General features: G+C 67.9%; 10 protein-coding genes across 10 annotated transcripts; 5 read left to right on the forward strand and 5 right to left on the reverse strand.

Moving 5' to 3' along the window:
* Positions 1–14: 14 nt before the first annotated feature.
* On the forward strand, positions 15–776 carry MICPUN_92116 (iron-sulfur cluster). Its single transcript, XM_002509050.1, has 2 exons — positions 15–100; positions 221–776. The coding sequence occupies exons 1-2, from the start codon at positions 21–23 to the stop codon at positions 705–707; spliced, it is 567 nt and encodes a 188-aa protein (XP_002509096.1). The 5' UTR covers positions 15–20; the 3' UTR covers positions 708–776.
* MICPUN_113308 (hypothetical protein) lies at positions 759–1,907 on the reverse strand (the record flags this gene model as incomplete). Its single annotated transcript, XM_002509302.1, has 1 exon — positions 759–1,907. The coding sequence occupies one exon, from the start codon at positions 1,905–1,907 to the stop codon at positions 759–761; it is 1,149 nt and encodes a 382-aa protein (XP_002509348.1).
* Positions 1,908–2,071: 164 nt separating this feature from the next.
* Positions 2,072–2,806, reverse strand: MICPUN_98140 (predicted protein; the record flags this gene model as incomplete). The annotated part of the gene is made up of 1 exon (XM_002509303.1): positions 2,072–2,806. The coding sequence occupies one exon, from the start codon at positions 2,804–2,806 to the stop codon at positions 2,072–2,074; it is 735 nt and encodes a 244-aa protein (XP_002509349.1).
* Positions 2,807–3,326: 520 nt separating this feature from the next.
* On the forward strand, positions 3,327–4,901 carry MICPUN_62970 (predicted protein; the record flags this gene model as incomplete). Its single annotated transcript, XM_002509051.1, has 1 exon — positions 3,327–4,901. The coding sequence occupies one exon, from the start codon at positions 3,327–3,329 to the stop codon at positions 4,896–4,898; it is 1,572 nt and encodes a 523-aa protein (XP_002509097.1). The 3' UTR covers positions 4,899–4,901.
* Positions 4,902–4,964: 63 nt separating this feature from the next.
* Positions 4,965–6,716, reverse strand: MICPUN_106326 (g2-like myb-family transcription factor). The gene is made up of 2 exons (XM_002509304.1): positions 6,385–6,716; positions 4,965–6,022 (listed from the first exon to the last, which is right to left on the reverse strand). The coding sequence occupies exons 1-2, from the start codon at positions 6,421–6,423 to the stop codon at positions 5,141–5,143; spliced, it is 921 nt and encodes a 306-aa protein (XP_002509350.1). The 5' UTR covers positions 6,424–6,716; the 3' UTR covers positions 4,965–5,140.
* A 538-nt stretch (positions 6,717–7,254) lies between these two features.
* MICPUN_62968 (predicted protein) lies at positions 7,255–9,765 on the reverse strand (the record flags this gene model as incomplete). Its single annotated transcript, XM_002509305.1, has 1 exon — positions 7,255–9,765. One exon carries the CDS (start codon positions 9,763–9,765, stop codon positions 7,255–7,257), a length of 2,511 nt encoding a protein of 836 aa, XP_002509351.1.
* A 420-nt stretch (positions 9,766–10,185) lies between these two features.
* Positions 10,186–12,286, forward strand: MICPUN_62967 (hypothetical protein; the record flags this gene model as incomplete). Its single annotated transcript, XM_002509052.1, has 2 exons — positions 10,186–10,271; positions 10,401–12,286. 2 exons carry the CDS (start codon positions 10,186–10,188, stop codon positions 12,109–12,111), a joined length of 1,797 nt encoding a protein of 598 aa, XP_002509098.1. The 3' UTR covers positions 12,112–12,286.
* A 136-nt stretch (positions 12,287–12,422) lies between these two features.
* Positions 12,423–16,442, forward strand: MICPUN_62966 (predicted protein; the record flags this gene model as incomplete). The annotated part of the gene is made up of 1 exon (XM_002509053.1): positions 12,423–16,442. The coding sequence occupies one exon, from the start codon at positions 12,423–12,425 to the stop codon at positions 16,440–16,442; it is 4,020 nt and encodes a 1,339-aa protein (XP_002509099.1).
* Positions 16,443–16,597: 155 nt separating this feature from the next.
* Positions 16,598–17,444, reverse strand: MICPUN_109248 (hypothetical protein). Its single transcript, XM_002509306.1, has 2 exons — positions 17,361–17,444; positions 16,598–17,168 (listed from the first exon to the last, which is right to left on the reverse strand). Exon 2 carries the CDS (start codon positions 17,131–17,133, stop codon positions 16,660–16,662), a length of 474 nt encoding a protein of 157 aa, XP_002509352.1. The 5' UTR covers positions 17,134–17,168; positions 17,361–17,444; the 3' UTR covers positions 16,598–16,659.
* A 739-nt stretch (positions 17,445–18,183) lies between these two features.
* On the forward strand, positions 18,184–22,126 carry MICPUN_62964 (hypothetical protein; the record flags this gene model as incomplete). The annotated part of the gene is made up of 2 exons (XM_002509054.1): positions 18,184–18,240; positions 18,482–22,126. The coding sequence occupies 2 exons, from the start codon at positions 18,184–18,186 to the stop codon at positions 22,124–22,126; spliced, it is 3,702 nt and encodes a 1,233-aa protein (XP_002509100.1).
* Positions 22,127–22,657: the final 531 nt, after the last annotated feature.

A 22,657-nucleotide genomic window follows, 5' to 3' on the forward strand; every position in this document is an offset into this window, starting at 1 on the left:
CTTCGCGCGACACGACGAGCATGAGGACCCGAGGGTTGCTCGCCGCGGCGCGATCGCTGGCCACGGCGACGCGGAGACACGCCGTCGAGCGTGGGTCGAGGTGCGTTCTCCTCTCGACCGCGCCACCCCGCGCGCGCGACGCCTCATCCCGCCTTCGCCCCCCCGCCCTCGGCACCTCCCCGACCCTCACCCTCGACCCCCCCCCCGTCTCCCCTTCCAGGACCGAGTCTTGGCGTCCGTGGGTGACGGCGCCCCCGACCGACGTGCACCGCGTCGATTCGTGGAACCGCGCGGGGATCGCCACGAGCGCCGGCGCGCGCGAGGCGGCGGCGCGCGCGGCGGCCGAGGCTGGCGTCGAGGATCCGGACGGGAAGAGCGACGGCATCACCCTCACCGACGCGTGCGTGCGCAGGCTTCGCGAGCTCGCCGCCGAGGACCCCGCCGCGTCCATCCTGCGCGTCGCCGTGGACGGCGGCGGGTGCAGCGGGTACCAGTACACCTTCTCGCTGGACACGACGCCGGCGCCGAGGGACAGGGTGTTCGACGTCGGCGGGGCGAGGGTGGTGGTGGACGAGATCTCGTTCGAGTTTGTCAAGGGCTCCACGGTGGATTACGTGGAGGAGATGATCCGGTCGTCGTTCGCCATCGCGGACAACCCCAACGCGGAGGGCGGATGCGGCTGCGGGTCATCCTTCGTGGCCAAGTAACGTAGTTCTTTGTGGCCCGAGTGACTAACATCTTAGTGCTTTGTGATAGTCCTACTCCTCCTCCCTGTCGCGCTTGACCGCTCCGGTTTCAGTACGTCGCGCGCGCGCCGCGGCGTTGACGATCGCCGCGAGCTTCGCCGCGGACCCGATCGGCGACGGCGGCCCCCACTCGGCCCTCGCGATGCCCCGCTCCCACAACGAAGCGTCCGGCCCGGCGGCTCCCCCCTTAGCGCGAGGGAAGAACACGAGTTTGTACACGAGGGAATACCGGGCTCTACCGTTCGCGGCGCGCGTCGGGGGCGAGACCCTGTGCGTCACGTCCTGGTCCATCAACACCACCCGCCCCGGCCGCGGACAAACTAACGCGCCCACCCCCGAGCCGACGTCCATGAAGTGCGTCTCCCCGCCCCAGGCGTCCTCGTCCCAAACCGAGTTGGCGTACACGACGGCGCTGACGAAGAGGGGCTTGCCGGGTTCGCCGTTGACGTAGTCGCCGTACGTCCGCGTCCACGCGCACGAGTCCGGAAACGAGCTCGGGTCGGCGTCCACGTGCCACCTGTACTCGTCGCCGTGGACCGCCGCGTTGGCCACGAACGCGTCGCATCGAAACCCCGCACTCCCCCCGGCGGAGGCGTCGAGTGAATCGTCGGGTTTCTCAGACGCCTCTTCGTCCGCCCTGAGCGCGTCGGCGGGCATGTGGCACACGATCCAGTCGGGGTACAGAGCTTGCAGCCGCGCGTGAAACTCGTCCAAGCGCGTCGTCGGCTCGACGCCTTCGCGATGCATCATCGTCCGGACCAGCCGATCCATCGACTCTTTCCTCAGACCGTAGGTTGGCTCCGCGAGGTCGTCGTCGGCGGTTTTGCGCTCCCACAGGGATTCCCTCGGCTTGGCACCGCCGTGACGACGTTCGTCCTCGATATCCACGCCTAAGTGCTCTCTGATCCAGCCCAGCGCCGTTTTGTCAATCAGGCCGTCGAGCGCGACGACGCGCGCCACGGCCGCTCGGCATCCACTGGGCGCCCCGGGCAGCGAGCTGAGATCCCGTACGTTCGCCGAGGCGGGAACGAACTCGGCGTTGAGGGTGAGATTCAGCGCCACCTTGACGTGCGATGGCGTCCAGTCATCCGCGAAGCCTACCGTCGTCTCGTCCCGATTCGTCAGCAACGGTCGCGCGAGCGGCGGCAGCTCGCCCTCCATTGCGCGCCGCGAGATGTGATTCGTTCAACCACCAAGTCGGACGTTTTTTATTTAACTTTTATTTCATCAGCGAGCGAACGAGAGAGCGAGAGCGAGAGCGGGGTGTCGTACGATAACAACTTCGCGAGCGACGCGTCTATCGGCACATCGACCGGCACACACGATCAGCACGCCCTCTTGGCGACGATATCAGCCTCCATCGTTCCCGCCTGCTCCGCGGACACCATCCTCGGAGTCCCCTCCGGCGGATCGCTGCACATCTCCGGCCCGATGCTGGCGTCGTCCACCATCGTGAAGCACGGCACGTCCTTGTACTTGCCCTCCTTGTACGCGTGGATCTTACCCACGCCGTCGAGGAAGGGAAGCGACACCATCGCCGCGAACTCGTGAACGCGCGCCCCGAGCTGGTCCACCAGGTCGAACCCCGCCAGCGCCGTCCCGCCGGTGGCGATGAGGTCGTCCACGAGCACCACCCTGTCCCCGGCGCGAACGGAACCGAGGCGCATCACCGTCTCGTCCGTCGAGTACTCGGTGACGTACGTCCCGGAGGTGACGAGCACGCCCGGTAACTTACCCGCCTTGCGGATCATCACGAAAGGGATCTTGAGCGCCAACGCGATGGGCGGGCCGAAGAGAAACCCCCTGGCGTCGAAGCCCGCGATGTGCGTCGGGCCGTCTTCGCCCTGAGACCTGTACCTCTCGACGAAGAAGTCGACGACGAGCTGGAACACCGCCGGGTCCTCGGTGATGCCGGAGACGTCGTAGAAGGACGGGACGTCGTGCGGGGAGTACTTCGGGCCGTACCACGGCAGGGACTTGGCGATCCGCTTGACCTGGTCGTCGGACTGGTCGAGGCAGAAGTGCTGCGCCCCGAGGGCGACGACGGCGGGGAGAGGCATCTGGCGGCGAAGTTGCGGGTTCCCTTCGCGGAGGTAGTGGTGGTGGGAGGTGTGGGGGTGGCGGCGGTGTTTGTGTCGGACCGGCGCGTGGATCGGTTGGCGGCGTTTACGCTGGAACCTGGCGCCGCTGCCGAAGCGTGGGGAGCGTCGGGGGATGATGGGAAAAGATCGTCAGTCGGTGGGTCGATCGCGATCGTCTCGGACGGACCGAGAAGGACGAGCGCGGGAAGGCTCGGCTCGGACGCCCCGAGAGAAACGGGCGGGTTTTGACGCCCGGGATGGTGTCTGGCCGGTCCGGGCGACCGCTCGCCCGAGCGCGTGCCTCCCGACCGACGGGGAGGCTCGATCTCCGCCGCGGTGCCTTCTCTCCGGCGCGGCGGCCAGCGGCGCGGCGGACTTGGGTCGGGCCGGGCGGGCCTTGGAGCGCCCGGTCCGCGTGGCGCGCCGCGAGGGATACCGGGACGGGCGCGGGTGGTGCGCGGGGTCGGGGCTCACCTCGATCGAGACTGCGTGGGTTGCGATGTCGCGCGGATGCGAGTGGCGGTGGGGGCCATCCGACTCCGCGACTCTTCGCCGCTCGACCTGTCGAAGTCGCGCGCTCCGCCACCACGGCGGGAGGAGGACACTGAGAGTCACACACGGGCAAAGTTCCATTTGGCATTTGGGCATTTGGCATTTGGCCTCGAGAGCTTTTCCTCATCCATTTTTTCCCGCAAGAAAGTCACTTTCCAACGCCGTCATGAGCCTCGCCCGGGCGACGACCGCGGAGATCTGGTCGCCCCGGCCTCCCGCCACCGTTCGGCGGCCCTCCTCGCGCCGCATCGCGCGCGCGCCGGTACCCCGCGCCGCCGCGGAGGAGCGCGCCGCGAGCGTCGTCCCGACGCTGGAGGATGCCACGCGCGACGCCGTCCCACTCGCGGAGGCGATCGGACCCAGCGGACCCCCGGGAGCGGCGGTGTTCGCGCTGCTCGTGAACGGCGGGACGCGCGTGCACTACGTGGGCGTCGCGAAGGACGCGTCGCGGGCGCTCGCGGCGGCCGCGAGCGCCACGGTCGCGGCGGACGCGATGGGAGACGTCGCGGTGGCGTGGGCGAACCTGCCGAAGTCGTCTCGGAAACCCGCGCTCCAGGCGGCGTGGAGGTCGTGGCTCGGCGGGGTGGGGTACGCTCCGGAGGGTAACGCGATGGCGGCCCGCGCCGCCGCCGAACCTCCGACGTCCCCATCCCCCTCGTCCCCATCCCCCTCGTCCCCATCCCGCTCGTCCCCATCCCGCTCGTCCCCGTCATCCCCAGACGAAGCCGCCGTGGAAATCGCCTACGCCGCGGTGTCCAAGGAAGCCGTCGCGTCGCTGTGCGACGACGGCTTCGTGGTGCTGGACGACGTCCTCCCCGCGGACGTCCTCGCGGCGTGCCTGGACGCCGCGAACGCTCTCAAACGGTCGCGCAAGACGGTGAACGTCGGGCAGGAGGGACGCGACGATTCCATCGCCGTGCTCGCGGGCGACGCGTTACCGGCGGAGGGAACCGCGCTGGCCGGCTTGTCGCCGTGCGCGAGGACGCTGCTCGCGGTGCCCGCCGCGCTGCGCAGGCGCCACGTGGAGATGGCGGCCGATGAGGATGGGTCACTTGGAGATGAGGATGGGCGATACGTCGGAACGGGACGGCGCTGGCGGGGGGCTAACCAGGGGGCTAACCCACCAGGCGAATCGTCCGGCCGAGCCGAGGAAACCATGCGCCGCCTGGCGACGGCGACCGCGCCGGACAAGTTGATGCTCGCCAACTACCCCGGCGATGGCGCTCGGTACGTGGCGCACCTCGACAACGACCCGGGGGACCCGAGGCACTCGGAGGGCGAGCCCGGTTTGCGCGCGAGCGACAGGGCGGTGACAGCGATTTTGTACCTCAATCCCGACTGGGAGGAATCGCACGGGGGTTGCCTGCGGGTGCATTTGGAGGGGACCGGGGCAAAAACGACGGTCGACGTGGCGCCCAGCGCGGGGCGGATGGTGCTGTTCGACTGCAGGAGGATCGTGCACGAGGTGCTGCCGTCGCACGCGTCGAGGTGGGCGATGACGGCGTGGATAAACGATTGATGACAAAGGTGGCGCCGTTTTAACGCTTAACGCTTACGAGCAGCGGCGGTTCGACGGCGGCGAGTTAGTGATTTGACAGTCAGTGTTACAACGCACCGGCAGTGGTAAATGCTAGACAAATTACCGAGGAGGGCGCCGCCGCTCGAGCACTTCGAGCGCGGCGCGACCTCGTCAGCCCCGCAGGTTAAGACAGGTTTTATGCGTGTTAGTTTTGCTAAGCGGGCCATCCGCGGCGCCGTCCCTCAGCCCCGCCGCGAGGACGGGTCGTCGTGGAACGAACCGGACCCCGGGGACGGCGCGCCGGGTACCATCCACGGCGGCGGCATGAAACCGGCCGGCATCGGCGGCGATCCGTACGGCATCGCCGGGTATCCCGCCGAGTACCCCTGCCGCATCATCGCCGCCGCGTTCATCGCCGCCTCCTCCGAACCCCCGGGCGCGCCCGCGTTTCCAACCGCGCCCGGGGGTGGTCCAAATCCACCCGCTGCTGCTCCCGCGGCACCCATGTAGCTCATGAACTGCGCCGTGGCCGCCATCTGCGCGTGAAACGCCTCCGCGTCCTTAAAGGCGTCGGCGGACGGGGGACCCGCGTGGCCGGGTGGGAGGTTTTGAAAGTCGGGAAACCCCGTCGGCATCCCGGGCGGGACCCCCGCGTGCATCTGCTCGATGGTGGGCGCCCACGTGGCGGACGGCATACCACCCGCGGCGTGCATCGCCGCGGCGCCCGCCGCGGTGGCGGTGCCGGGGTACTGGAACGGGTGCACCCTCTGCATGATGTCCGCGGGCAGCGGCGTAGACGGCGGGACCCCCGCGAGACGCTTCAGGTACAGGCGGTACTTCTGCAAGTGGCTCGCCACGTTCTCCCTCGTCATCCCCTCCACGTTCATGAGCTGTAAGATGGTCTTCGGCACCGCGTTCTTGATCCCCAGGTGGTTCACCGCGTTCATGAAGCGCATGTGGAGCTCGGGCGTCCACACCAGCCGCGGCTTCTTCGGCTGCTTGCCGCCGCCGCCGCCGCCGCCGTGGTGGTGGCCGCCGCCGTGGACGTCGTCGTCGCCGCCGGCGGTCGTGGCGTCGCCGTTGGTCTTGTGACGTTCGGTGTCGTCGTCGTCCCGGGGCGCAATCTGGGGTATCGGGGAGAGGAGAGCGGCTCACGGTGAGTTCCCGGAAGTTGGAGATATTTTTTCTTGACAGCCTGGGGCGCGGCGGTGCGAGCCGATCGGCGGGCACGCGTGGGACGAGACGGGGTGGCGCGACGGGGCGACGCGAGCGAGGAAAGCGGCCGCACGGAGGGGTATCGGGATGAACGACGCGTCGAACACGCCGCCGAGGCCGTCGAGGGCGCGAGGGTATCCACCGATGACCCTCGGCGCGCGTCTTCCGGCAGCCCCGCCGGTCGCGGTTGGAACAACAACGAAGCGGAGGAGGAAAAACATCGTCGAAAGATGGCGCACGGGAAGGCGGCGTTCCGGGCGTCGACACTCACCTCCGGGGATCCCGACTCCTCGTTCGAGCGGTCGGACATCACGACGGGGTCCCAAATCACCCTCCCGGCCTATCGATGACCGCTTCGACGCGCCGTAAACCCCGCGTCGGCGTCAACGACGGATGCCTCCGGCACACTCGATCGGGCGAGCTCGGCGAAGAAAACGCCGGTCGGTGCGGAAAACGCCGGACGTTTTCGCGCGTCGGGGTCGCGGCCTTTCTCGCGAGGGCGCGCCTCCGTGCGGGCGTTTCGTGTCGGACCTGCGTACCCCGGGTCCCGTCACTTGGTCATCCTCGTCGCCTCCTCTCTCACTCCAAGTAAGCCTTTATGTGTGCAGGTATGAGCCGGATGAGGCGCGCAATCGCCAAGACGAGCTCCGCTCTCGCTCCCCACGTGCGAGCGAACAGCACTGTAAAAGGAGACTGAAAAATCTGCCAAATGTGCAGGCGAGCCAATAAAAGCTCGCGGAACCAGATACGAAGCCAATCACCGGCTGCCAGCCCCGAGTGGGCGCCAAAATCTCGACGGGCTGGCAGTTCGGGCAGATAAATCGAGGTGAAACTTCCCCAAACCAATTGCTCCTAAAGATTCGTTCGAAATATCTAAATACCGCGAAAATAGGGTAAACGGGTGGTCACTTTTCGTATGGGTACTAGTTAGAGGCTCTCCAGGCGTTTAACTGTTTTTCGTGGTTTCAAATCCGGTCAAATCAGGTCGGGAGTAGCCGAGGCGCAATTGGCGCGCCCCGGGGCGCGCGCATCCGGTTCCATTCGCGCGTCTTCGCCCTCGACGCACGCGCGTAATCCCGACCCGTCGCCCCGGCTACTCCCCGTCTACTCCCCGTCTACTCCCCGGCTACTCCTCCCCAAACTACTCATCCCCGTCGCTTCCCCCCCCGCCGCTCGCCGCGACTTCCGCGTCCCGCTCCGCGCGCCTCGCCGCCCGTTCCCTCTGTATCCGATCGCGTTCCTCCCTCGCCTCCCTCGCCAAGCGCACGTCCTCAATGAACGCGTTCGTCCGTTCGATCGCCTCGTTGACGCGCGAAGCCTCCAGCCGGTGCACCGGGGACGCGCGCGATATGACGCTCTCGAGTAGAGTCCCGCCGAGTCCGTGGGGCAGCGCGCGAAGGCACAGCTCCGCGGACGACGCCGTCCGCGCGAGGGGCGGTAATCCAGCCTTTGCGCGTTCCAGCACGCGTTTTTGGTGCTCCAGACGCACGCGTTCCATCGCGCGAAACACCGGCAGCTCGCGTGGGAAAGGCGCGAACAGCGCGTTCTCCTTGACACGCCACCGCTCGTCCCTCTTACCCCACAGGCGCTCGCACTGCGCGCGGCTCAAACCCCACAGCCGAGTCCGAGTGTCGTCGTCTACGTGCGTGGCGACGACGGTGGCGTCGTTCGGGGTGTTGAACATCACCGGTATCTCCCCCGCGACGTACCCGCGTCCGACGCGTCCGACGAGTTCCTGATACGCGCCAGTCGCCGATCGGTCGCGGCGCGGGTCCGGCGTCGACCTGTACAGCGACAGTTCGCCCCGCTCGAGCACGCACAAACCCCAGCACTCGCCCCCTTCCTCCGCGAGTAGGTCACCTCGTGCCAACGACAGCTCGCGCATCTCCGCGATCGCCTTGTCCAGCGTCGCGTCCTCCGCGCCCTCGAACGCGAGAGACTCTTTCAGCGCCGCGCGAATCTTTTCACGTCGAACCGAGCCGTGGGGAGCGGAGGAAGGGTCAGGGACGGGGCCGCCCGGCGTACCCACGGGCGCGGCGCCGATTCGCCACGGTACGTGGCCGCGTAACGCGTTAGCGTCCGCGAGGATGCCCATGGCGACGAGGTCCTCGTCGGTGATGACGTCGTCGGATCGAACGACGCGATCGAGTAACGACGCGCGGAGCGCCTTCGCCCCTTCGTTTCGCTCGAGCGATCGCGCGACGTACGCCGATCGCGCCGCGTGCGCGCGCAGGCGGTCGAGACGCATGGCGATGCACTCCGTCGGGGCGATCCTCGCGACCGCGTCAGTCACCGCCGTCCATTCCCGGGACGAGAGACGCCCCTCGGAGACGCCGCCCCCGTCCCCATCCCCGTCTTTTTTGCCGTCCTCCCCATCCAGGGAGTCTGCGAAAACCGCGTGGGCGCCGGCGAGCGAAATCTCGTGGAACACTCCGCCCGCGGTCACGACGCCGCCGTTCCCGGCGCCCGTCACCGCACCTTCCGTCACCACCCGCATCGCACGCGGCGCCTCGCCCGCTCGCACCAGCGGGACGTCCAGCCCCGCCGGCGACTCGCCGGAAGATCCGTCGGCGCTCACCGGCACGTACCTCGCATCCGGCGGGTCCCCCCTTCGCTCGAGCACGAACGAGTCGATAACGAATCCCCGCACCCACGCCGGTTCGATCCACGCCAGCCACGGGACCGCGCGAATCAGCTCCATCGTCTCGCGGCGGCACGTTTCCATGACCGCCGCGGAACCGTTGCGCCGGACGATGGACATCGGCACGGTCAGTAGCCTCAGGCCTTTACCGCCCGCGACCGCTCGAGCGCCGCCCGGGCACTCGGCGCCGTGCATCGCCTGCAGCGGCGCGGAGAAGCACGCGCCGGGACCCAGTCCGACGGCGCGGTGCCACACCCCGTGTCTGACCTTCGCGTCTCTCCCCTCGCGTCTCTTCTTCCTCCCCGTCTCCTTCTCGTTCATCTCGTTCTTCTCGTCTTCGCCGTCGCTCGTCGGGTCCTTCGCCGGTCCCGGTCCCGGCGCGAGCACGTCGACGCGGCCTCGAAGCACGAAGTACACCCGGGGTTCGTGCGTGTAGCGCGGCGCGGGTGCCCGTCCCGATCGCCGCCCGCGCCGCAGCCCGGGGCGGCGGGGGGCGTCGCCAGCTGTGTCGTTAAGATCGTCGTCGTCGTCGCTGCCGTTAAGATCGTCGTCGACGCGACGGGCTTGGTCGTCTTCGTCTTCGTCTTCGTCGAGCGGCGCGAGGAACCCGGCGTCCTCCATCATGGACGATACGACGACGTCTCCCGGTCGGATGCCCGCGGCGTCGCCGTCGATGAGTCGCGCGTTGCGGTTCAGATCCGTGAGAACGCGCCCCTCGGACGCGAGAACCGCCCTGGAGAGCGGGTAGCACCCGAGCGCGCCGGAGAGCACTCGTTCCCGCAGGCGCTCCCGTTCGGCGCGGCGTTGTTCCCTCCGGATCCCGGCCCGGCGCGTCTCCTCCTCCCGCCTCCTCGCCCTCGCCGCACTCCGTTCGCGGAAAAAACGCCACGGAACGGAGAGCAACGAAGACGCGCGCTTGGCGGACGATTGGGGGCGAGGGGGGCGTTCCGACGGCGTCGGCCCCGGGGAGTCCACGTCCGCGGGGGAGACGTCGCGGGGAAACCCGACCATAACTTCCCCCCCTCAACAGCCGCCCACGGCGGCGGTGCGTCGCGCCCTGGAAAAAAACGTCATTCCCCCCGCCGCTGCTCTCGTTGTTGCCCGGCGCCCGGATAAAATTTTCCCGCATAAAGTGAAAAGCACTGGGTACCTGGGTAACGAACGCTGAAATAAACCAAGAGTGACGAGTTAAAAAAAGTAGAATCGGCAAGATCTCCGACAGCGCCCATTGGCCGCACAGGAGGAACTTTCACCGCTTCCCGCACCTTCTTCCGTTTTCAGACGACGGTTTCACAAACCATCATTGGAATTTGGGAAAATTTGCGGACTGAAAACCTAGTGGATGACGATGATATCTACTCAGCATCTCTTCGCCGCATTCCGGCGCCGCGAACGCCGGAGGGACGTCACGCAAAATCGCGCGGTGTCGTCATGAAGCGGCGGGAGAGCCCCGTCATTGACGTCAAGGACACGCAGCCTTACTGGGCCACGGTCACCACTCCCGCGACGGGCTCCAAGTGCGTCCCTCCCCCCTCCCCGCAAAAAAAATGTATTTCCGCCCGGCGCTCGCGGTTGAACGCGTCGCTCCTCGCACGCCTCGCCTCTGCCGACGACTGACCCTGGACTTCGCACTCGACTCTGCGCAGGAACGATGCTAACGACCCGGCGGCGTCGTCCACGATCCGCTACCTCATGCTGGAGGACACCGAGACGGGCGACATCGTCTGTCCGCTCGTCTACCTCCGCGAGGTGTTCGGCCTCAACTACAGTCGCAAGACGAGCAACGACAGGACCCGGGTGATACACGAGGTGCCGGACGGCCTGGTCCGCGCTCCGGCGATGACCGCGCAGAACCTAATCCAGCAGCAGCTCATGCGCGCGCGGCAGCAGCAGGTCACGGGCAGGCCCGCGCAACCCCCAGCGGAACCCGTGCCGTGCTGGAAGCTCCCGTTCGAGAGCTCGACCGACGTCAAGCTGCAGATCCGCGAGCTGCTCGGCGACGAGGGCTTCAGCAAAGGCCACGTCCGCCTCGTGTCCCTGCCCCTCGCGTTCAACGTCCTCTCGGAGAAGGACGAGTTCAGGGACACGGCGCTGTTCCGCGCGGTGCACCACGTGCTGAAGAACACCAGCTACAAATGCCTTCTCCGACGACGACGACCCGCGCCGACGCCCGATCTCGACGAGAACGGCGCGAGCGGCGGCAGGGAGGGCGCCTCGGGCGTCGCGGCGGCCGTCTCGAACGGGGCGGCGGCGACAACGACGACGGGGGACGACTTCGTTCTCGTCGACTGCGTCCCGCCGCATCGCGCGGGCGTCACCGTCGCGGTCGAGCCGGCGAAACTGCCGAGGGATCGGGGCAGCGGTGTCTCGCTCAGCGCTCGGAATCGATCGGGCGGAGACGCGTGCGCGGCGAGCGATCGCCGCGCCGCGCTGAGGGGCCCGTGGGACATGCAGAAGAGCTTCGATAAGTACGTCGACTACGTCTCCCCGGACTGCATGGCGAAGAGCGGCGGGCGGAGTGGAAGCTCGAGGGGCACCGCCGGAGATAACGGCGAGGGCCTCCGCGGTAACTCGTTCACCGGGCCGTCGAGGTCGTTGGAGCCCTCGGCGGCGGGCATGATCTTGGGTTTAGGGGAGCGCGTGATGGGGCATAATGGGGGCCCGAACGAGGCGATGCGCATGGTCATCGACCCCAACGACGGGCGGTTCAGCAAGATGCGGCGCGTGAGCAACACGTCGACTCCGCCCGGGGGGAGCGAGGGGGGTTGGATCGGCAGCGACGGGCAGATTGTCGACCCGAGGGAGATCGTCTCGCGGCAGGGCGAGGAGATCCACCGGCTCAAGCAGAGCAACGAGTGGCTCCAGCACGAGCTCGCCTCGGTAAAGAACGCGCTCAACGAGCTCATCGGCGCCATGACGGAGAAGGAGAGGATGGACGTTCAACAGCGAAGGAAGGCGCTGGCGGGGGGATCGTCCAACGGGGGCGACCGCGCTAACTCGTCCGCGCTGGACGCGTCCAGGAGCACGGGGACGGATCTGCCGGTCGACGCCAACGGTTTCTACGCGGGGAACACCTCGATGGCGGCGTCGATGCTCGGAACGATCGAGAGCGTGCAGGCGGCGGTGGTGGCGGCATCGGTGGGGGCCTCGGCGGGGCACCTCGACGCGCACCACGGGTTACACGCGAAGCCCCCGCCGGGGTTGCTCCAGCCGGGCTGGGGTACGTTCGGTTCGATGCCCGGGCCGATGTCCGTACCCATGCGCACGGGAAGCGGCGACCACTTCCTGCACGGGACTTCGGATACCCTCGGGGACATGAACCTCGAGGGAGGAGCCGACGGATACATGCACCATTAGACGACGAGAGGAGGGACTGATTCTTATTCACCTTCGCTTGGATTCGCGGAGGGAGGGGCGGGCGAGGAGACGCCGCCGCCGAGCCCGCGCTCATTCTTCAGCCTATTTATTGCGCACCGCGCGTGTGTTGTGTTGTGTTTTGCAGATATATTTAAGATCTTAAGCATGTCTGTCGATGAAAGTTGATTGCTTCACGCGTGAAGAAACGGTCCCGTACGCGACGCCGACTGGGCGCTGCGAGACGCAACACAGTCACTGGCTCGGGACGATCTGATTTGCCAGATCGCGGGTGCGCGTCTCTCGGCGGCCACATGGGTGGAAAGGACGACGTGGAGCGATGGACGTCGCTGTACAAGGGCTTCACGCGGCCGGGGCGAGGGAAGAAGCTCCCCGAGCCGGACGATGCCACCCTCCGCAGGCTCCGCGAGGTGGAATCGCGCGCGGCGCCGGTCTCCATCGCCCCTCCGGCGCCCACCACCAACCGGCGCGAGCGACCGAGCGCGGGGCACGCGACGCCCGCCGCGGACCCGCCGCCGCCGCCGTCGAGCGCGAACGACGACACGCCTCCTCCCACCGATGAGCTCCCAGCGGCGGCGACGAACGCGCCCGCTCCAGCCAGCGACGTCCAGCCCCGACGAAGGCGCCAGAACAAGGCGGAACTCGCCGAGGCGCAGGCGGCGGCGAAGCGCGAGGCGGTGCGCGTCGCCGTGCGCCACGCGATGGGGGGCGCGCTCGCGGAGGACCCGCACCTGCGACGGCTCGAGGCGGCCGCCAAGCTCGAGGCCGAGGTCGAGAGGGCGAGGGCGATGGCGATGGGCGCGGGGGATGGCGCGGGGGATGGCGCGAACGACGGCGCATCCGCCCATCCGAGGAACGGATCGTCCAACCCGCGTCAACCGCCCGCGCGGCGGACGAAACCCACGGCGTCGACGTCGAGACTCGCCCGCCTCACCCCCGCCTCACCCCCGCCCCCGTCGCTCACGTGGGAGCAGCACGACGCCTTCCTCACGTACCCACCCACGCGCGCCAGGTACAGACACGAGCTCCCGCGAGGATTAAAAACGTCCGATCTCGACGCCCTCTACCGAGCGGTGGAACGGGAGCAGCGCCGGTTCCTCGCGCACGTCGCGCAAGCCGCGCGCGGCGTGTGCGCCTCCATGGGCCCGCGCGGGATGGTGCGCGCGGCGAGGGAGTGGGCGTCGCGCGACGTGGCGCGGCGCGTGGACCCCAAAACGGGCGACGCGCCCAGGTACGTGACTCCAGCCGCGTCGCCCGCCGCCGGGCCCGGCTTGACGCACGCGTTCTCGCTGGTGACTGGTTTGGGAAAGTGGGAGAGCGACGAACTGAACCCGTCCTCCTCGCCGGCGGTGTTGTCGCTGGAGAGCGTGAGGCGCACCGGGGGTTCGAGGGATAAACCCCCGAGCCGGCCGTCGTCTCGGCTGGGCGGGTCCGTCGTCGGGGGGGTTGACGATAAACCATCCGCGCCGTCCAGGCGGGGCAGCACTTCAAACCTCTCGGCGTTTTCGGGCGACTCGGGCGGCACGCGGCCCCATCCGACGGAGGCGCCCATCCCACCCGCGCTCCTCGCTGCGTGCGGCAGGGGCGTTCGGCTGGGGGAGTTCGTCAGCGCGCTGAACCCGCCGTTGGCGACGGCGTTGGAGAGCGACGCGCCGTTTGTACCGGGCGAGGACGAAGAGACGATCGCGATTTGCGAATCCACCGGGGCGTCCGCGGCGCTCACCGAGGGGGCGCTGGCGTGCCTGGTGGCCAACGCGCCGGGGCGGCTGGACCGCGCGTGGGACCTTCCAGTCGCAATCTGCGTGTGGGACGGAAACGACGACGACGACGCCTCGAAGGACGGATCGATCGGCGACGTGAACGGCGACGTGAACGGCGATGAACGAAATCGCCGCATTAATTCACGTCGCCGCCCTGCAGTGGTGGTTCACATCGGCGACCCGCTCCCGACGCGTGACTGCTCTCCGGCGACGTGGCGGGCGCGAGCGGCGGCGACGTACGAGCGAGCGATCGCGCGAAGGGTCGAGGACGCGCGGCGCGTGCGCGAGCTGGAGAGGCTGTCGCAGCGCGGGCCGCTGGGTTCGCTGAGCGGAGACGTCCCCCCTCCCGTTCATTTTGCGACAGCTCACGACGGATGCGTCCCGGTCGTCAGGACGCACGCCGTCTTCTCGCTCGGCGAGCGAAAGATCGTGGTCCGATCGACGGACATGGAGGTGGAGGCGGGAGACGGTTCGGCGCAAGGAGGTGGCAAGGAGGTGGCGGAGACGGTTCGGTGCAAGGTTGAGTTCACCGAGGACCCCGACGCGTTAGTCGCGGGGGATCTGCGGGTGGACTGCGTCGAGGAGGAGGCGTCGTGGGCGGAAGCGGCGAGGTGGTGGTGCGCCCTCGCGGCGCGGGGCGGCGACCCGGGGATTCAAACCTCCGAAGGAGGATCCGCAAACGGCGTCGGCGTCGTCCGCGATCTCACGGTGGTGCTGTGCAGGGTTCGCGCGCGCGACGGATCGGTGGCGAGGCCGCCGGAGAGGTTCGACGCGGATGAGATTTTGCGAAGATTTTGCCGGGATCCGCCGCCACCGCCTTCAGAGATGGCGCGAACCCTGGGAGGAGGAGGAGGAGGAGGAGGCGTTTTAAGTAACGGTTCGACGCGGGCCGCGAGTCGCGGGACGTCCCTCGGCGACTCCGGCGACGACTCCGGCGACGACGACTCTGGCGACGACGACGCGGGGGCGGCGACCGATCCGCCGCACTGGTTCCGGGGCCACGGATTCGACCCGGCGCATGGAATTCAAAACGTCGCTTCCGCGATCGACGCCCTCGCCACCCTACCGCTCGGTCGGTACCTGCTGCGCCACGACGTCGGGTCCGACGTGGCGGAGGTGTTTAAGGAGGTGGCGGGTCCCGACGGGTCGGCGCCGACGCGAGGCGCGACGATGCGGAGGTCGACGTTCGACGCGAGCCGATCAGATTCCCCGGGTGGTGGTGTCGGCGGAGTGAGCGGAAGAAGGCGGGGAAGACCCGCGGCGGGTTCGGGTTCGGGTCCGCCGCGCAGGGGCAAGCCGCCCGCGACGGCGATTCATATTCCGTCGGGCGGGCGCAGGACGTTCGGCGGGAGGCGGATGAAGAACGGCGGCAAGCGCGGGCACCTCTTCGGCGGGTTCAGCGGCGTCGAGGAGGAGGAGGAGAGGCCGCCTCCGAAGAGCGCGAAGAGGCTGATGGTTCTTCCGGAGATTCCGATGGGGATGGCGTCCGCGCTGTTCATCGGTTCATCGCTCGAGGATCCGAAGCCTCTCCGGCGAGGCGCGGGATCGCTAGCTCTCGCCGGGGCTAAAAATTCGAAGGACTTTGAGCCCATGCCGGGGCCGAGGGACGTCGGCGCCGAGTGCGCCGCGGGAGTCGGGTACGACTGGGCGGCCGGTCACGAAAAATGCGCCGACGCCGAGCGTGATTCGGACGAGGAGGACGCCGACGGGAAGCCTCGAGATCGCGAAGAATGCGCGAACGCGAATCGCCTCCTCGGCTTTGAGTTTCTCCCGCCGGTGTGCCACACGGAGGGCCAGATCGACCGCACGCCCGCGCCGCGAGGCGACCCCGGCGCCGGGCGCGCCAAGGCGCGGCGGGACCAGAAGCGCGGTAATTGGCGCGCCGTGCTCGCCCCGCCGGCGAAGGAGTCGAGCGAAGGGCGTTCATCGGACGACTCGGATTCGGCCGACGACGTACCAATCGCCGGGCTCCTCGCGAGAGAACGAACGAACGGCGCCCGATCGGAGTCCGACGACGACGTGCCCATCGCCGGCCTCCTCGCGAGGTCGGCACGCGCCGGCGGCTCGAAGAAGAAGGCGGGGGCGATCGCCCGGTCGAGGCGCAAAGGGGGCGCAAAGGGAGGAGGCGGAAAAGAGAAAACGGCTGGAAAAGAAAGAGACGCGCCGCCCGCCGCCGCGGCGTCGTCGAGCGACGACGACGACGACGACGACGTCGAGCTCGAGGTGGACGACGACGGTCACTACGTCGGCGTGCGATACTGCCGCCCGTTCGCGCACGCCGGTCGATGCGTCCGAAAGGGCAAGTGCCCGGATCCGCACCTCACGCTGCGCGAGATTCGACGCATGGCGGCGCGAGGCGAGAGCAACGAGCACGCCATGCGCGAGGTTCGGCAGCGCGTGTACGCCACGTTCGCGGCGGTGAACGCGGGCAGGCACCACCAACACACGCAGCAGCAGCAACGCGCCCCCGCGTGGGGAAACATGCCGAGCCTGGGAGGGACTCGCAAGGCGAGCTGGGCCCGCGCCGCCAACTCGGACGAAGACGACGATTGAGACGACTCTTGTCGGAATCTTTCACACACGTCGGGGCGTCGCGAACGCCGACGAGAAGGGACGAGAAGAGACGACGCGTTCGGTGGTGGACGATGAGAGATGGCGATGATGAGGGCGACGATCGAGCAGTCGCGGTCGCGCGTCGTTCGCTTCTTCTCCGGCTGGCTTTGCTTTCTTTACACGTAGTACACTCACTCGCGCGAAAAATGGAATATTCTCACTCGGCGTGGTCGAGCAGGTCGTCGATGTTGCAGATGGCATCCTTGGCGAGGGACTTGTCGATGACGTCCTGGAGCGCGCCGTCCTCGTCGCCTCCCGGCGCGGCGCGCTCGAGGTGCCAGCGCGCGATGGCAACGTCGGCGACGGCGGCGGCGGCTTCGCACGAGCCCACCCTCGCGGGGGTTGCCTTCACGCTCACCCTGACTCGATTCGCGACGTGACGGGCGTTCGCCTCGGCGAGTCGCGCCATGCCCGCCTGGAAAGAGACGGGCGTGCCCGTGTTGCCGTTGACGAGGCTGTTGGGGTAGAGGATGCCCCGGAGGTGCTCGAAGGTCTCCTTGCCCCGCGTCTTGCCGGTGCTCGGCATCGTCGGGGCGCACGGGGAGGTGCTGGAGAGCTTCCGCATGACTCGCTCCGACGGAGTTTGAACGAGCGACCTGCGAAGCGCGGAGCCGTCGAGGAGCGGCGGCATCTTCGCTCGGAACACGCGCGTAAACCCTTTAAAACCTGCGGGCGCGGGAGCGGAGAGGTCAGCGACGGCGCGCGGGTCGGGAAGCGCGCCGAGGTGGCGGGCCGCGGGGGGTTTCGAAAAAGCGCCACGAAGCTGACGTGGGATTTATTGCCGTTTCACGAGCAACCGCCGGAGCGGACTCGCGCGGTGGCTGGACGCGGGGCGGAGCGGTGGTATCGGGCGCGCACCCGAAGGAAAAGCGAAGGATTCGCCCTCGCGTCGGGGTGACCCGCGTCGGTGCGAGCGACGCCGTGGACTCGGTTCTACCCGAGCCTCGAAAGAATGGTCAAACGAGGTCCGCGGGTGCGTTTCCGTAGCCGTGCGACCCTTCGTGGGGAGATTTTCTCGCACTTTTCGCGCCCCGAAGAACATTCGCAGTCAGATATTTCCAACGAACCGACCTGTTTCGTATGCGTTGCAGTCTCACGATTCGGAACTGACGAGGCTACAAAATCCGCGGGAATCTTTTCCGAACCGACACGCGGGTGTCGCCTGTGGATTTGGTCGATTTGCTCGAACTAAAAGCCCATAGCGCACTTTTTTTTCGTTTTTCCGTGACTGCTTTCGCCGCTGCGGATCCAATCGAATCGTGGCCCCTTGTCGAAGTGGGTCTCGGGACTCGAGAAACTCGGTTCGCTTTGTGAGGTCCGAGGCAGCTTGATCCTTTGAAGAGATACCCCGCCAGGGCACCTCCCGCAGGCTCGAGAGGTCGGGCGGTCATTCCGGCGTGGCGTGGCGGGCGCGCGACACACGCGGGCGTCGATTGGTCGGTGGACACGACGCGGTCGCGACACCGAGGGTTATCGGCGTACGGCACACCCGGCGCGCCCCTTCTCGGATCAGCGCGGGGCACGCGATCGGCGTGGAGCGGGACCGGACCGACACTCGAAAGAAGGAGTGTTTGTCAGGGGTCCCAGAATTTGTTCCGGGACGGGGAAGGGGATCGTTCGGGGGACGATAGGCGCGCGGGGGGATTCGGATCCGGGTTTTACGCATCCAAACTCCGGTACCATGTCTACCCTGGCCATTGACGTCGAGAGGACCGCGCAAAACGGCGTGACCAGCTCGGTGAGTGCGCGGTGCCCCGGACCCATTCCCAAAAAGCCCCGATCGAATGTTCACACGGCGACGCAGTCAGGAATATCTCCGTGTCGATCGTAAAAATTGAGCTCCTGCCGCCCCGAGAAGTGTTCGACAACCCGACGACCGTCGCGAGGGGAACCCCGCGGCGCGCTCGAATCGACCGATCTCGCCCGCGTTGAACTGACCGTTCCACCCACTCCCGCCCCCGCTCCCTCGCGACCCGCAGAACGAACCCTCGCCGGTGGGCAGCATGACCCACTCCCCCACCGGGCGAAAATCGCCTTTCACGGAGGATCGGATAGCCTCCATCGTGGGCAAGAAGACGCTGAGGCGGGAGAGCAGCCGGGGAAGCGCGGGATCGCTCGCGGGTTTAGGGTTAGCCGGCGACGCCTCCGCCGCCACCAGCCCGTACGGCTCCGCGCCGCCGTCCCGCCGCGAGTCCATCGGCGATTTGTCCGCCGCGGATGACAACGGAGGTTGGAGGGACGATGTCGACGCCTCCGCCGGGGATGACGCGGCGAGCGTCGGGGGTGCGTCTGTATCGTCGGGGATGGACGGCGGCCGGCGACGGAGCCTGGGACGCGCGTCGGGCGCGTCTTCCGTCATGTCGTTCGCCAGCACGGTGAGCGCCGGCGGCGGGGGCTCCCGCGCGAAGCCCGCGGATACCAACCTGCCGGGCGCGCCGGGCCGGTTCCTGTCGTGGCTCCCTCGCGAGCCCACGCTGGAGGGCACGCTCGAGAAGCAGAAGAGCGAGGGCTACTTCGGCTCCATCTCCCGGATGTTCGGGATGACGAAACGCGGGTGGAAGATGCGACACTTTGTGCTGTACGATAACCACCTGTTCTGGGGCCGCGGGTTCAGCCGCATGTACGGCTACGGCACGGTGCTCAGCGCCAAGCCCGCGCCGGAGGAGGGCGAGACGGCGTTTTCGCTCGAGCTGGTGACGCATCCAAAGTTTTCGTTGCGGCGTGGAGGGTACGATTCGCTCGATTACATGCAGCGGCTGTACGGGCTGTGCTGCAGTACGCACGGGTACAGCGTGCGGGTGATGCGAGCGGGAACCGTGCTGGACCGGGACCGGTGGATCTCGTCGCTCCAGCGGGGACTGCCCCCGCCGGACGGTACGACGCGACCGAACGGTACAAACACCCCGACGTCCCCCATAGACGCGATCGACTCGCAGGAGCAATCCGTGTTTGGACTCTCGACGCCCAAGATGTCGCCGAGGTCGTCGCCCGAACCGCCCGAGGTCGTCGCCGGCGGCTTGGCGCGATCGCCAGGGAGCTCGGAAAACATCGCGGAGAAGGTCGAGGAATCCGGCGGGTTCTCGCCGCGAGTGGGGATCAAAAAGTCCCCGCGGGCCAAGGCGCCCGCGACGCTGGAAGAGGCGCGAGAGCAGAGCGGGCTGTGGACCCCGCGCGACACGACGGGCGCGGAGGCTGAAGCCGCGGCGGCGTGGGAGGCTGCGGCGCACGCGGCTATGCTGTCCGAGGCGGCGGCGGCGGAGGAGGAACTCGCCAGGGAGGCTGAGGAGGAGATCAAGGCCAAGGCGGACGCGGCGAAGAGAGTGGCTAATCGCGCGGATTCGCGGGGGGGAGGATCCGTCTCGTTTGCCGATGCTTTGGACAGCGTGCTCGAGGACGAGGCCCGCGCGGAGTCGAAGACGCCCAAGGCGACTCCCGTGCCCGGCGGCGGTGGTAAGCCCCCTCGACCGGGGAAGGGCTTCCCCCCCAAGAAGCACGATTCGGCTCAGAGCATCAATCGATCGTCGTCCAGCTCGGGAAGCGACGAGGACGTCAAGGACTCCGCCAGGGGTTCGCCGGAGGATTCGACATCCCCAGCCGACGAGCCCGACTCCCCCGAACCCGACTACGACACCGCGGACGAGGCTCTCAGCGACGCCGGCAGCGCCAGGACGGTTCTCGGGACGGATGACAAGACGAGCGGAGGAGGAGGCGCCGGATCGACGGGGCGGCGCGGCGACTCCGTCCCAGCCGAGTGGCTCGCGGCCAACACCGGCGGCGTCCGCAGGAACCGTCTCAAGTCCCAAGTCCCTCCCGTCTCCGTGCTGCGAAAGACGAGCTCGATCGAGCAGAAGAGCCGACACTCGAAGGGCGGGTCGCTGCACATCGCCGACGCCATCGGCTTGCTCGGCGGCGGATCCGGGTCGAACCCCGAACCCACCGACGGACCTGGTTCGCTTCGTCGCAAGGTGAGCTTCAGGGAGGAGGGCGAGATCGAGAGCACCAAGCTGTACGCGCCCACGCCCACGAAGCGTAACCCGCAGGGCGTGGGCCAGACGTCGGCCAAGTACGCGCCCTTTGCCGCGCGGGGCGACGGCGGCGGCGTCCCCGGGACGATCAACGAGTTGGACGATCCCTCCTTCGATGAAGCCCTCGCGGGGCAGTTCGGGTCCTTTTCGCAGCAGCGGGCGCTGCAACAGGCGGCCGGGCGGTGGGTGATCCCGCCGCAGGAGCTCAAGCTCGGGCGGCGCATCGGCAGCGGTTCCTTCGGCGTCGTGTACACCGCCGACTGGAACGGGACCGAGGTTGCGCTGAAACAGATGCACGATAAGAGCCTGAGCGCGTCCAACGTGCAGGAGTTCAGCGGCGAGATTCGAATGATGCAGGGCATGCGGCACCCGAACATCGTGCTCTTCCTCGGCGCCGTGATCCAGGCTCCGAGGCTGAGCATCGTGTGCGAGCTCATGCCCCTCGGGTCGCTTCACGCGCTGCTCCACGGCAAGACGCAGAACGGCGTCGAGCTGGCGACCAACGGTCGGCTTCGCCGGCAGATGGCGCAGGACTGCGCGCGGGGGATGAGCTACCTTCACAGCAGGTCCCCGCCGGTGGTGCACCACGACCTGAAGCCCGCGAATTTGCTCGTGGACTCGCACTGGACCCTCAAGGTTTCCGACTTTGGCATGTCCCGTCTGAAGCACAACACGTACCTGAGCTCCAAGTCCCCGGGAGGGACCCCGGAGTGGATGGCCCCGGAGGTGCTTCGAAACGACCCGACGGACGAGCGATCCGACGTGTACTCGTTCGCCGTCATCCTCTGGGAGCTGATCACGCTCAAGTATCCGTGGGAAGAGCTCTCGTCGCCGGTGCAGATTGTCGTGCAGGTTGCGTTTTTGCACCGAAGGCCCAAGCTGCCCACGTGGCTCCCCGCGGAGGCTGTCGCGTTGCTGCAGCAGTGCTGGCACAAGGATCCCGACGAGCGCCCCGCGTTTTCCGCCATCCTCGGCGCCTTAAAGGCGGAGATGCCCGAGGCGTGGGTGGATCAGCCGACGGAATCGCCCAAGGCGGCGGCGTTTGCCGAGCTGGCGCGCAAGGAGCAGCCCTTCTCCGGGCCCATCTCGCCGCAGCGACCCCGCCGCCGCGATCGGGCGCCGAGCCCCAGCGGCAGCGTCAACAGCGTCAACTCGCTCGCGTCGTCCGTCAACGACTCCCTCGGCGGCTCCCTGCGAAGCGCGTCGCCGTCCATCGAGGGTAACTTTGTCACCCTCACCGGCTTGAAGCCCATCAAGACGCCAAAGCCGGCGAAGAAGAAGGGTTCGAGCGCGTTGGGGCCGAATCACATGAGCGAGAACGGCGCCGCCGCGGCTGAGGAGGATGACGACGACGACGACGACGAGGACGTGTTCAAGGGGTTCCCCGGGATGGGACGCGTCAAGGTGCCGGGAACCGCGAGGAGCGCCGGGTCGGCGTCCGCGAACGACGGCTTGCGGACGCCGCCCATGTCGCCGTCGAGGAGCGCCCCGGGATCGTCGTCCTCGGGCGGGGTCAAGTCGCCGGACATGGCCGCCGCCGCGGGGGTGCTGCCGAAGCTCTCGCCGCTGAAGATCGTCCGCAAGTTGCCGACGAAGTGATGGGTTGCGAGATGCGAGCCGTGGAGGAGGGCATCATCGCGCTGCGCACTATTATTAGCTGTACTTCCTGCCTTGAAAAGCAAGTTGCAAGTTGAGCGTCGTTCGCCTCATCGTTGTCCGTGCGACCCTTGACTCGTCGAAACGACGGGTTTTTAACCTGGCATTGGGATTCCGAATTCATTGGCATCCCGTGACGGTCTGTGAACCATCGAAACCACCGAGGGAAATCGAGCGCTCTCCGCCATCAAATTCCGTCGGTGCCTTCCCTCCGGCACAGAGTTGCTGATCCGCGGCACGCGCGCGTCGCAGGCCCCGGCCCCTGTGAACACCATGGATCCCAGCATGATCACCCCCGAGATGATGGCCCAGGCGCAAAAGATGATGGCCAACATGACCCCGGACCAGATGGTGCGCGCGCGCCCACCCCACACCGACCGCGGGATCTCGGCGCATTCTCCGTGTATTCCTTTTCTTCCCGCCGACTTCTTCCACGCGAGGGTCGCCGGGGTTGCCGATCGGCACGACCCGCGC

Source organism: Micromonas commoda, chromosome 12, assembly GCF_000090985.2.
Source record: "Micromonas commoda chromosome 12, complete sequence".
In the NCBI taxonomy this organism is placed as follows: domain Eukaryota; kingdom Viridiplantae; phylum Chlorophyta; class Mamiellophyceae; order Mamiellales; family Mamiellaceae; genus Micromonas; species Micromonas commoda.

Coding starts and splice junctions, on each gene's coding strand:
- MICPUN_92116 (XM_002509050.1), top strand. CDS start 21: ATGAGGACCCGAGGGTTGCTCGCCGCGGCGCGATCGCTGGCCACGGCG. Junction 101..220: donor GCCGTCGAGCGTGGGTCGAG/GTGCGTTCTCCT, acceptor CTCCCCTTCCAG/GACCGAGTCTTGGCGTCCGT.
- MICPUN_109248 (XM_002509306.1), bottom strand. CDS start 17,133: ATGCCGCCGCTCCTCGACGGCTCCGCGCTTCGCAGGTCGCTCGTTCAA.
- MICPUN_106326 (XM_002509304.1), bottom strand. CDS start 6,423: ATGTCCGACCGCTCGAACGAGGAGTCGGGATCCCCGGAG. Junction 6,023..6,384: donor AGGAGTCGGGATCCCCGGAG/GTGAGTGTCGAC, acceptor CCGATACCCCAG/ATTGCGCCCCGGGACGACGA.